Source organism: Diorhabda sublineata, chromosome 5 (genome assembly GCF_026230105.1).
Source record: "Diorhabda sublineata isolate icDioSubl1.1 chromosome 5, icDioSubl1.1, whole genome shotgun sequence".
Classification (NCBI taxonomy): domain Eukaryota; kingdom Metazoa; phylum Arthropoda; class Insecta; order Coleoptera; family Chrysomelidae; genus Diorhabda; species Diorhabda sublineata.
Window position 1 is genome coordinate 11,668,407 of NC_079478.1, and position 13,578 is coordinate 11,681,984.

At 29.6% G+C, this 13,578-nt stretch overlaps 1 protein-coding gene across 7 annotated transcripts; it reads left to right on the forward strand.

Annotated features, from left to right (window-relative positions):
- Positions 1-110: 110 nt before the first annotated feature.
- LOC130444494 (glycoprotein-N-acetylgalactosamine 3-beta-galactosyltransferase 1-like) lies at positions 111-12,544 on the forward strand. Of its 7 annotated transcripts, XR_008909966.1 has the most exons (9): positions 111-413; positions 692-1,038; positions 1,148-1,286; positions 1,349-1,508; positions 4,527-4,748; positions 5,712-5,770; positions 6,340-6,497; positions 6,615-6,863; positions 10,948-12,544. XR_008909966.1 is itself a non-coding variant. In XM_056779640.1 (6 exons), exons 1-6 carry the CDS (start codon positions 373-375, stop codon positions 5,892-5,894), a joined length of 1,092 nt encoding a protein of 363 aa, XP_056635618.1. In that variant the 5' UTR covers positions 111-372; the 3' UTR covers positions 5,895-12,544. The 7 variants fall into 7 exon arrangements, 1 of the variants encoding a protein (XP_056635618.1); XR_008909965.1 differs by having other exon boundaries at positions 6,615-12,544; XR_008909964.1 differs by lacking the exon at positions 6,615-6,863.
- Positions 12,545-13,578: the final 1,034 nt, after the last annotated feature.

Below are 13,578 nucleotides of genomic sequence, written 5' to 3' on the forward strand. Positions count from 1 at the left end.
ATAATGTGTAATCATAATTTTTAGTTTTCAATTCACTTTTTTATGTATTTATTATAATTATATTGTGGCCTATTATTCCAAACATTCAAGTAATGCTGGTTGTATAACCACTATTTGCATGACTATTGGAAGGCAAAATAAACGGTTTCAACTACTCGATTAATTCTCAATCGATTAGCGCTTCGATTCTATCATTATGAAGATAGAGCTAATTGATCCGACAACAATGTTGCCACAGACAACAATGTCTTTGATGTAGCCAAGAAAATGGTAAATTAGGGATTGTTTATATGTTCAGTACTCTTTAAATGAAGCTTAGTATAATACGAAATAAGAATGTTATGAATATCAAAGTATAAATTTTTAAAATATATGTTCCCTAGAAGCATGGGATTCATGAGAATTTATAAATGGTAAGATATAGATGTATATATCAATGTTAACAGAGTTAAATAAATCGGTTGTGTGTTATAATTGTAATTTAAAAAGGAAGTACTTTATCATTTGTGCTATTCCTTTTTAGAGAGTTTCGTAAATTGTTTTAATTGATTAATATATTACAAGCAACAAAACAAATAATATATTTTCATAGCATACTTGACCAATAAAGTAAATTTTGATCATACAAGACATTTTCGAAATATTCAGTAATATTCTTTGTCAGTTATTTATTAATAGTTTCTATTTACAGGCCTTCAATAAATAAGCAGTTTTTTGTAGCCCTGTTTTTGGGTATTGCTTGTGGTTGGTTTATAGCTTATACAGGTGTTCCCCATGAAATTCTGGCACTGACTGATCCTCATACTAGTAATGATATGGAAAATATGTATGGACCTACGGTGGATCCTGGAAACCATGCAGAAAATGAAGAGTTTCACAATATGGAAGATCCCACAGTGGCTAATAAACTGTACAATAATGTTAGAATATTATGTTGGATTATGACTGGCCCCAAAAATCATGAGAAAAGAGCAAAACACGTTAAAAATACTTGGGGGAGAAGATGCAACATTTTATTATTCATGAGCTCAGCGGAAGGTATATATTTATCATTGCAGTCTCAATAAAAAAAGTTTGAACAGTGATTTATCCTAATAAAAGTGCTGTTTTATTAGCAAACAATATAATTACTTTGTTTGTTTTTTAGATTCATCATTACCTTCTATAGCTCTCCCAGTTAAAGAAGGAAGGGACAATCTTTGGTTAAAGACTAAAGAAGCTTTTAAATATGTTTATAAACATTACTATGATTCAGCAGACTGGTTTCTAAAGGCTGATGATGATACGTGAGCATTTAAACCTCAAGTTAATTTTGTGATTTGCAATTCTGAATTTAATTCCATTGCAGGTATGTGATATTAGAAAATTTAAGGTATATGCTCTTACCTAACAAACCAAGTGAACCAGTATATTTTGGATGTAGATTTAAACCTTTTGTTAAGCAAGGTTATATGAGTGGAGGTGCAGGTTATGTTTTGAGTAAAGAAGCACTTAGGAGATTTATTGAAGTAAGTTATAATATCAAAAATAATAAATCAATTTGTATATATTCTAAACAGATATTTCCATTTCATCATCTTCTTTATGCCCTTTCGAGTATCAAAGTATTGGGAGTTTAGTTTTCATTCTCCTTTCATCCATTTTTTTCCACTCTCTGATTCTTTGCTACTTCATTCATCTGCTGTATTATTTTCCTACTTCTTGTAGCCAAGTTTTCCTGGGTCTTCCTTTCCTTGTTTTCTTATATCTTCTTGCTTCTGACACTTTTTCTTATTAGGCTTCTACTAATTTCAAGGTCTTCATAGAAGAATTGAGGCTCCAGCAAAAACTGCCCCAAAAAATGTTTTTCCAATTGGAAGCTATTTTTTTAGGTAGAATTAGTAGAATTAAAGGTGTGGGAGACATGTATAATGGAGTTTCATCAGAATAAAATAAGATTTTTAGGTGAAATTAGGTTAGGTAGTGTCAAAAATGATTCTCCTACATGAAACTATATAATCAAAGGTGGGGAAAACATGTTTTATGAAGTTTTATCGAAAAAACAAGGTAAAGGACAATTCCTAAACTTGATTTTCGGTTTGCCGTTGCCGTTTGACATTTACAACAAATTTGTGATAGTTTTGTTTGTAATCTGGTATTTATGGACGATATTATGGGAAATAATATTTGTTAAAAACAAATAGAAAGATAAATAACCTCAATATCACTCTCCAACGTGACATCAATTTGTCAAAGTGAGATAAATTCATTCATCAAAAATTAAGATACATACTAGGAAGGACAATAATATCAACATAATTATAGATAATAAAATGTTGGTCTAACTATGTATAATTTGTATAGACAAATATTGAGATAAAAAGTGAAATTTAATAAGAAAAATGGTAATTGCTACAAGAAATTCAAGCTTTTAACAATTTCACTCAAGTCTTAATTCTGGAAACTAACTAAATTAATATGATCCGATTATGATAAGCTGATAAATTGGTAATCAGTTTTCTGTCCATTTCTCAATTATTATTTTTATAATTTATAATCATATCCCTGTATAGCACAAACAAGTGGAAATTTCATAAACAAACAAATCCTGCTAGATTGTATAATATGAAGTAATGAAATTACATCATTAAGTAATTTACCAATTCACCAGCAACATTATAATTAAGATTTTAATTTGTAAAACAGTTGTAAGAATGATGATAATTGAATCCAATTAAAAAATATATTTTTTGTTTTAAAGAGACATAATGTACATAAGAATGTGGAACAAGCTTTAATAAGTATATGAAATAAAATTTTGTAGTTATAAATATATTTATAGTGCGTCTAATTATATACAATTTTCACTTTCATTGCCAATTTTGATTTCAATTTTCTTACCGCTATTCAAAGGAAAAAACAACTATTTCCCTGGCTAATGTCATTCTGAATAATGAATTCCATCTTCTTCAAAGAGCATAATGCTGATAAAAAATTTTTCAATACATATGTATGTATAACAGGGTGATTCTTAAATTTCCACAACTCAACTCTACAAGGTGGTAATTAAAATTGACTTTTTTCTTTCTAATTTGAGCCAAGTTAGAAACTTAAAATTTTGTATATCCTGATCAGCCAAAAAGCCTTACTGCAGATTTTTTTTTGTAAAAGTTTGTAAAATTATTTAATATCAAATAATTTTTCTCAAAATTCAGTTCTTCAAATTTAATTTCTTAATCTTGACATTTCTATTTAGAATCAATAGGTCGGAGAAAGAAATAAAATAACTACAACACCTTTACTGTTTTTCTTCTCTAAAAACGGTAAGAGCTGCTAATTTCAACACTTCATATTGTAACAGCAAAAAAAAATAGAAAAAGTTTCTACTTCCACTTAAAGAAAAAATAAAAACCTTGTAGAGGTGATATAACTGAAGAAGGTGGGTTGAAAAATTTTTGTTATTGGAAAGTTCCTATCACAATTTCATAAAGGCAATTACATCCTGAAGTTATTCGCATTTATTTATAAACATCCTGTATAATGAATGCAACAGTGGAATACATAATATATTTATATGTATCCAAATTTATTGAAAAGCCCTTTCCAAAATAATAAATATATGCTATTGAGCAAAATACTACAATAATATGTATCTACATATATCGTTGATGTATGTTTATTTTGAGATGTTTGTGTTAAAAAAAATATAATTTGTGATAAGTTATCATTTTTTATCAACATTATTATGGTGTAAAAATAAAATTTTTATTTTAACAGATTAGTGAATCATGTTACCATTAAAAAAATGTGTGTTTATGAAACCACAACCCTTCTAAAATTTCATAGTATAAAATGTTTTATCTATTTTTATGACTGCTTCTATTACAACTTATCATTTATATAAAAAAATTTTATACAACCATGTTCTTAAATATAAGATAAAAGATAATTGAATTATGATTAACAATTTGCTTTAAAACATTCAAGATTTTTGCAAACCATCATAAAAACATTGCTTAAAAACTACAACCTTTCACCTTAACAAACTACGAACTTATTTTATATTATATCAGTACAGTTTTTCATCAATACTTCATTATATTAACCTTGGAATTTATTGTTTCAAAAAAATGTTTATTCTATGGAGGCTGTTTGATCTCCTCTAGCGAAACCTTATTCTAACTGTGAACATAGGCTTTTCTTAACTTCTATTCTATAAGGCAAGTTTCCAGTGAAGGTCTCCTATTATTTTCAGATCTTCTCCTACTTATACTAAATCATCTTGTTCATCTTTCCAGTCATGATCTGCATTGTTCCATTTATTGTCTGTCTGTCTGATATTGTAATCGGCAAACCACTAAGTTTAGTTGGAAGGTGTAGGTTGATTTCATTCTGTGACCCAAAATATTAATTTGAGCTTCATTGCTTGTGGTGGGGTTGTAATGGAAAAAATAAAAATCTGCCTACATGTGAAGTTATTCCTCATATTTATTTATCCGTTCTCATTTTTCACTGTTACTACGAACCTTTATCATATTTATTTTCAGATCGGTTTAACAAATTCGACTGGATGTTCACCAGCTAATGGCGGATCTGAAGATGTCGAAATGGGAAAATGTATGGAAGCCGTTAATGTGAAAGCAGGTGATTCACGTGATTCATTAGGTAGAGGAAGATTCTTTCCATTTGTACCTGAACATCACCTAATTCCTGGACATGTATCAAAAAGTTTCTGGTACTGGGATTATATTTATTATGAACCTAAACAGGTAATATATAAATTGCAGAAAATATATCTATATAAAAAGTCCATTTTTATTAAAAAAAATATTGTTTGTATTACTATGTTTCAAATTTAATGACTGATGTTTGATGAATATCATTTTTTTTTATTAAAATATTATTGTATGTGTTCTTAATGACTATGATGGATAACTTCATTAGTGGTAATTATAGCCTTTCATGAACTACCCTTCAGGTTTGCAATTTGATCAAACTTTTCTTTAAATAAAAACTATGGTACTCAAACAGTTTTGTATAAAAGATTCCTCATATTAAGTTTTATATGATTTCTTAATTCCGATTTTTGGTTTGTTTACTAATCACAATAATTAATGTTTAAACTATAAATATAAGTGGACAATATTCTTCAATTATCCTTTTCTGGGAATAGACGTTTTTTATTATTTTGCTAGTGTTCGAAACAAAATCTGTTCATTTCTCATCAAGAATTTTAATTGCTTTTTTCCATAATCCTATTAATATTTTCCTTTTTGTAAACAAAGAAAACGTGAACTTTTATAATTATATTTCTTCTAATTCCAATTGATTATATTTTGACTTATACTCACAATTTTGCATGTTCATACAAAAAGTGATCACAATAACGAAGCCTGTTTAATCAAGAACTCTGGATGGAAATAAATTCATTTATTTAGAATTTATTTACAAAATTATTTGAGAACTAACACTGATAAAGTCATTAAAAAGTTATAGAAGAAGTTAAAAATAATCTAATTACAATTTGTACTGAAACCACTATCTTCCTGAAATCAATGATTAAATACTAAACAGTCCTATTATGCAAAAAAAAATTATCTTCCAGGTACTTTAATACTAAACCCACTAGATTCACAAAGAAACTCCATATTCTAATTGGAATATATTTAAATCAAATTATTATAATTTTGTGGTACATTCTATAAATTTATTTGACGGTTTTGTTTTTATAGGGGATGGATTGTTGTTCGGATAACGCAGTTTCATTTCATTACGTCAGTCCTAATCAAATGTATGTATTAGAATATCTTATATATCATTTAAGGCCATATGGTATATCATTTCATGTAGAGATGCCACCGGAATTGACTGAAAAACCATCTGTCAGTTATGAAACTTCAGATACCACGATATAAAACAACAACTAATTTAGTTCTTGACCTTTTATTTTTAATACAGGGTATTTTTAAAATCTCAAAACAATACTATGTTTAGTTATTTTACTTCAGAATATTCCAACTTTTCGTTCTGATAACCTCAGTCATATCATAATATGTTACATCACTGGAGGCCATAAGAATAATAAAACTGTAAGTTAATAAGGTCGGTCGATAATAGTGAAAACTTTCACTACAAAAAGTCTTTGCAGTGTAAACAAATTTTAAAGCCTATTTATTTCCGGGCAATTTTGCTTATTTTTGACAAGGAACTTTAAGGCATTTCTTTCTTATAAAGTTGTTTCTGTTTAAATACTCTAATATGAGTAATTATCTTGTTAATTTAAAGATGGAAACCTAGAAATGCGATTAGATACAAACAAAAAATAATTTTGGTCAACAATATAGACCCGTTTAATTTTAGTGATTCAGATTCAGTATTGATCCAGTGGACTATCCAAAAATTAGAAATATGGGCATTATTAGCTATTTAGTGTTAACCAAAAGTTACTACACATACCAGCAACTTTGAAGTACTTTAACAAGATTTTTCAGTGGAAGTCGAAAAGCTGCGGTCCAAAAGTAAGATCCATATTTTTTCTTCTTATACATGAAATTTCTTTGAGCTCTTCCCATTTTTGTAATTGAAAAATGCAGGTAGACGGTAGAAACTAAGTTTATCCCTGACATTATTTTTAGCACATTGTACAGTACAACACAACACCATTTTCTCAAATGAATGCCAATAAGACCAAAATAACTTCACAAAATGCTTACTTCACTAAAAGGCTGCCCAATAAAATGCTTTGTTAATGATACAAGTATAAAACCTTTTGACATTTAATTGACATAGTTGTTGCTTTCCAATTTATCCAGCTCTTTGTGCACGAAACCTGTTGGCTCGATGCTCATGAGCTTAGTACACAGATTCAATTGGAACAAACCTCCGTGAGTATTATTTCAAGTGACATATTTTAAAACATATCCACAAATTATTTGTTGCCGTGTCCGAAATGAAAGATACTCGATTAATTGAATACAAAAATTAATACTATGGAAGCACTTTTTTTAATATGAACATTAAATTTGAAATAAAAGTTTACATAACCTCAATTTTACAGTTTATGTTACAAGTGCAGTTTTAAAACCCACAAAATCCGTTTATTTAACTGGTGCTTGAGAGGTAAAGGGAAAACACAAAATTGGAAAGCGACTAGTGTTGAAATTGCCTATTGGGCAATCTCCGTTAAATTGACGGCCGTTCGATAAACAATTGAATTTCTCGTGTGTACCCCTGTTAACTTTTCTTGGGTTTTCCAATAGTAAGAGTTGTTTTGTATTGTTGTTTTATGGTGTTAAGAGGTCTCCATAAATAATTTTTAGATCTGTTTCAGTGAAACTAATACGTTTGAAACTGAGTATTTTTGCAGTCTGCAAATTACGGAAGTTTTTCAGACATTCATTTCCACTGTTGCGTTCAAGTTTATCAAACATAAGTAGGTTGCAAAGTGATAACCCAGTGGCAGCTGAAAGGTACTAGGACAAACTTGAAGCTTTAGGTGGAGTTAATACCTTTTTTTAGATGAAAGAGCTTTAGTCAGAATCCTGTTAATTTTCCACAAGTTTCGAACATACTTGCAAATGCCAAGCACAACACTGCATAGTGGAAAAACCGACAAAGCCACGTTTCTAGGAGGAAATTTCACACTTCTTTTAGTAGCAAATCTTTAAGAAGCAATTTCGCAATAACACTGGGAATAATGAGGTCTACCGACTGGCAATTTTTAATGGGCATCAGCTGGTTATGATCATTTCTTATATTGCTCAGTTAGTTATATGGAATATGACCTTGTCTTTCTGTAACCCGATTTTCCTGATCATCTGTCTGATTTGGAAGTTACAGATGATTTATCGCAAAACTAAAATAAATTTAATTTAAAAATCGAATAGGTTCGGTAGATTTAGTAGAGGCGTTCATCCATGGAAATTAACAGGTTAATTCTCAACCTGTAACTCCCAAATGATTCAATTTTCACTATAAGTATTGTGAATTATTGAAATCGGAGTTCTATAGAATTTAAAAATGTACAGGGCTTCTATGGTCAGCCCTCCAATATAAAAAATTGGGGGGCTGCTTTTAGGAAAGAATGGGGGGCACTATTCTAGTATATATTTGAGTTGTATATATTTGTAGTAAATGGAAATAATGTATTTTTTCGTTGTATCTTATAGATCAATGATATATAGATCTTCTCAATGATTGGCAGATTACTATATTATTGGTAATTATAAACTATTGTTCAGGCTTTCCTATAGCCAATAGCAGCGATATTTAAACTTTTTGATTTGAAACTTCCCTATTAAAGATGTTCTAACAAATTTTATTTCAGAAAGGTGCATGTGCATTTAATGGGCCAGTTTATCAATCCTGTAGTTAGGTATCTGATAATAGTAACCTTAAATAAGGTTGAAGTTTGCAATAATGATGAATCAGGCTCCATTGATTCTGCTTTCTTTTCATTGACTAATAGGCATTCTCTATGCTATGAAGCTTTAAATAAAGTCTATAGTAATGAGGATATTGATATTTTGGAATTCTTTCAACACGAACTAAAGCTCTATGTAGTTAGGGAAAGAGTTAATAATTTTGTCGTTTCATCTGTTTTCTCATTTTTTATCATATATCAAGTTTTAACAGTAAACGAGTAAAATTGCTGCGTCGTTTCTATTATTATTATCTATTTTATCATAATATTTATAAATCCCACTCCCACTCACAAGAAACCATTGAAGATTATTCAAAATTTACACAAATCAGATACCGAATTTAATTCACAAAATATAATTGTTAGATTAATCCTTAACCAGAGACATGTCAGCTTTGTTACATGAACAGAGAGGTGTCGTCTGCTAGACTACATTTTTTAGCTGGCGAAAATAAATAAAATACTTTAAAAGGCTTTATTTTTTATTCAAAATAAACAAACAACCCTTTTGGATGAAATGGAATGAAATTCAATTTAATTATAAACAAAAAAAATAATCATATCCTTAAAGAAGGGAAAAAATAAGAAGTATTTGAACAAGAATAAAAAAAGTTTTTACACTCCATAATATTCAAAACACAAAAATTTGTATAAAAAAGTGGATAATAGGAAAGTAACTAAAACTAAATATATAAAAAAAACATCAAACATAATGTCTTGGGGCTCCTGTAACAATCCTCAAAGATTAGTGTTTATCTTCATTGCACTTGTCACAAAATGGCTTTGTACACTGTAGGCATATAGGTTTCAGACACTCAATGCAAAAATATTTGGTCATTCTACGTTTGGCTGACGAACAAAGATGACATATTTTCCTTTTTTCCAAAAAAATGTATATTTGGGTGCGCCGGTGCTTCTACTGTAGAGCCAAGGATACGGCTTATGGTCTGTCTCATTTCTCGTGGTATATGCACATTTATCATTCGTCTGTCCATATGTGCTTGCACTAGTTGTTTTGCTAATTGTTTGGTGAACTTACTTTTTTATTTTTGTGTTGTTTTGGTAACATTGGTTTAGAATATAGAAATTTACGACAGAGAGTTCGTCTACTCGAAGAACTCTTGGAACACTTCTCATCAATACTGTCAATCCCTTCCTTATTTCTATTTCATAGTGCCGACATACGTCAATTTATTCTTCAGCAAAATATCCACTAGTTGTATGGAAGTATGCCAGTTGTCGGCCGTGTCCTATTGCTATTTAAAAGTATTTAGCGAAACATAATGCTGCTTGGGTGGGTTTTGAAATTTTTTTTCCTTCATCAGTGAGCCTTTTTCCGTCCAAGTCTTTGCCACATTAAATATAAGCATTATATAAATAGCTATTCCTAGCATAACTCACGAGCATTTCATCTATGGTGGCGGACTGGCCAAGTGCATGAGCACTTTGGCAATTTTGTATAAATGTATTGAATACTAAGGAAACTGCCGATGCTGAATCATTCTGCTTTCGCTCTTCTCGGTCTCCGGAATTATCAAACCATAGAGCACATAATAAAATCGACATTCGTTTTATGCTCATCACGCATCTAAATATTTCTCTACCAGTTCCATCAGTAGCAAATTTAGTCTCTAGATTCGAATTAAATATCGCTGAATATATCAGTAGACCTAAAAATGACTTCAACTCAACAATATTAATGTCTCTGACACTATATACATTGTACTAAGTTTTTTGTTAGTCCATTTCATAATGTGTTCTAAAATATTTTCGCTAAATAATAAAATAAACTTCGTGATTTGGCAGTAAAAATGGGAATTTTTATGACAATATTATGTTTTCGGGTCGTAGATGATGGGCGAACTTCAGAAGACCATGTATATCGATTCTTGCCATAAAAGTAATCTGAGGGACTTTCTTGAAGCGTTCCATCTTTTTCAACATCTTCATCAGCCCTTTGCTATACGATAATCGTTGGAGACATCGTCTATATCACTAGTATCACTAAAATCCTCCCGATACCATTTCTATAAAGTCTCTTTGTAATTCGGATCATCTAAACGGACACGCTTTGACGGCCCGGCCGTATTCTTGTTTAACTATTCTCACAAACACACGGAGACGCTTCGTCTCTCGGACTACGTTGCAGGTACCAACCATTATAACTTCTCAAAACACACTGATCTACTTGCTAGGCTCGAATAAGGGAAGGAATAAGTGAAGTAACACGCCAGTAGCTGCTCTTACCAGTGAATACTGATCCATTAATTTTTTGGCGTCGACTCACAGACGACATGTCTCCGGTTAAGGGTTAAGTCGCCCGTTTTCAAATATCTATTCTTTGGTATGTTTGGGCTATCATCCAGTTATCTGACTTATTTTCCAGTAAAAACGAAGGTATAAATATCTCACAATGTAGCTATCGGATGAATTATATTGTCAATAAATCAAGCTTACAAAATTATATATATATATATATATATATATATATATATATATATATATATATATATATATATAAATAATGTTAAATACTTATTTCACAGATCAATTGTAATTGAGGATCTGACCCTGACCTTGAGGTGCAAAGAAATCAATAAAAATGTATTTTTATGGCGAGCAGTTATCACTAGTCGTTGAAAAGATCTATACTGAGTGAATAATAACTATTGAAGGAACAAATTATTTATTTGTATAAAAATATGAGAAATGGATCAAATATTTCATATGGGTGTCTAGCAATAGTACGTTTTATATTGGAAAATCTTGCTAAGTAATATTAAAATAATGGACGCTGCAAAATTGACTTAAACATAAAATTAATGTTTTCAATGCTTTGGAAATTAAGATATTTGAATTTACTAAAAATTGAAAAATTCACAAATTGCTGCACGCCCTAATAATGAAATGTTTTTATGGAAAAGGTTCTATATACTTTGTTCATTTTATTTCAGTGTGAATGTTTTTTGTATTATTTTAACAATTTTTAAAAAATATTTATATAATTTATTATTATTCAGAAATGGTACTTAATATTTATGTGACAATGAAAATTGGCGTTCTTATTCGAATATATAGGATCAAAAAAACGCCCATTTGCTAATACTAGTCTCATTTGCCAAATGTATATATTTTGTATTAGTTAAGATTAATTATCAGTCAGCACTCTGAATTCTCTTGTCCTTTTTTCTCAATATTTATATTATATTTGTATATCAATATAAGGGGAGAAAGCAGTATATTGTGCCATATTGATATCTTCTCCCTTTTTATTTCAGAATAAATTGTAACAATAATCAATTGATTTCAGTTGAACTATATAATAAACTGGTAGTTAATATTTAGCTGTTTTAAGAATGAAATTTTTCACGTTTGAAAGATGATGCATCTACAAAAATGTTTTCGTTTTCAATTTCAAATATATACAGTGTGATTAGTTAAGAAAAATTCATTTCTTTCCAAGTTAAACAAAACTGTTAGTTAATATTTAGCTGTTTTTAGAATTAAACTTTTCACGTTTTAAAGATGATGCATTTACAACCCCAAAAATGTTTTCGATTTTAACTTCAAATATATACAGTGTAATTAGTCAAGAAAAATTATTTTTTTTTCAATTATAGATGTATTCACAATGCTTCTGATACAATTATGAAAAATAATTATTGTAAAAAAACCTAATTTATTCGTTTATAATGTTAACCACCTGTTTCTTATAACAAGGAGTATTGTAAAGAATTCGTGTATGTATTAGTATTACTATTTGTTGATAAAATTTCAGTATAATGTCAAATTTTTAATCCTTTTTATCACTTTTAGCGTCACAAAGACATTTTATCTGCATCACAAATTTCCTGTAATGGCAGTTGGCAATCGATAATCTAACCGAGGACGCCAGTTTTCGTCCCATTTCTTCGAATTATTTGTGAAGTTGAATTTGTTATATTTGTAGCAAGAATAAGGAAACACACATAAAACCAAGAAAAAACAAAAAAAAGGAATTTTGACGCAATTGGCGTGACGTCGGACTAAAGATTTGTCTATTATCGAGTGTCAACTGTATTATTATAAAATTATACAGATATCATTAAATTATTTGTTCAATGTTCAAAAAATTAATAAAGAAATTTAATGAGTCACAACAAATTAGTTTTTTAGTCTCATTTTTAAGTATATATATTTCTTTTTATATAATCATCAATTTGTTTTATTTTTATTGATGCGATATTTATTTATAGAACTGGAGGATTACAGGAATCAAGGTTTATAACTTTCTACTTGGAATTTGATGTTTTTTTAAATTCCCTTCTCTGTGCTTCTGTAGCCAATTTTCAAATATGAGGGTTACTACCATAGATGAATCACAGCCTATAGATAGTAGAGTTCTCGTTTCAGCGCCACCTCTTCATTTATGGGCACTACTAAACATACAAGAATCCTTTCTGCTTTTAGCGGCATACCACAAATTCAAATTTTCCATACCCTGGCTGCTACTTAATTATTGAGATAGTCAAATTAAAACAAATAATTATAATTGGATATGGTTTTATTGCTTTTCAAAAAATTTTCCATTCAGATTGAGGTACCTCCAGAACGTCTTATTTGAATACATAACCGCTTCTTCAGGTGCAGAAAAACGTTGATCTCGCAATTTATTTCTGACTTGTGGTAATACGAAGAAATCATTAGGTGCCAAACAAGAACTATACGGCGGATGACCCATCAATTTGACTTGACTGTTAAAGAACGTTTTTGTTTGATGTGTGAGAGCTCGCATTGTCTTAGTGGAGAATGCTTCGTCTTATGATTTTTGCGAACACATCTGGCAAACAAATGCTGGTGTACCATTCAGAATTGTGCGTTCTACGTAACTCTAATGGAATGATGGCGACATAATATCCAGTTATTCCGAAAAAACAGATGACCATTTTTTTAAGTGCTAATTTATCGCCAACATTGGACATGATTCAGAACAATTAACGAATATTTACCAGACATACCGGGACAAATATTGTGTATTTGAACGAAACCTGTTTTGATGAAAGATGAGATATCAACATTTATGAAAATTAAAAACATAAATATACCTGAAAAGGTTCTTACAAAAAAGTTCTTTAATTATAAAAATTATTATATTATTAAATTAATTATAATTTATTATTAAGAATGCCACTATATTA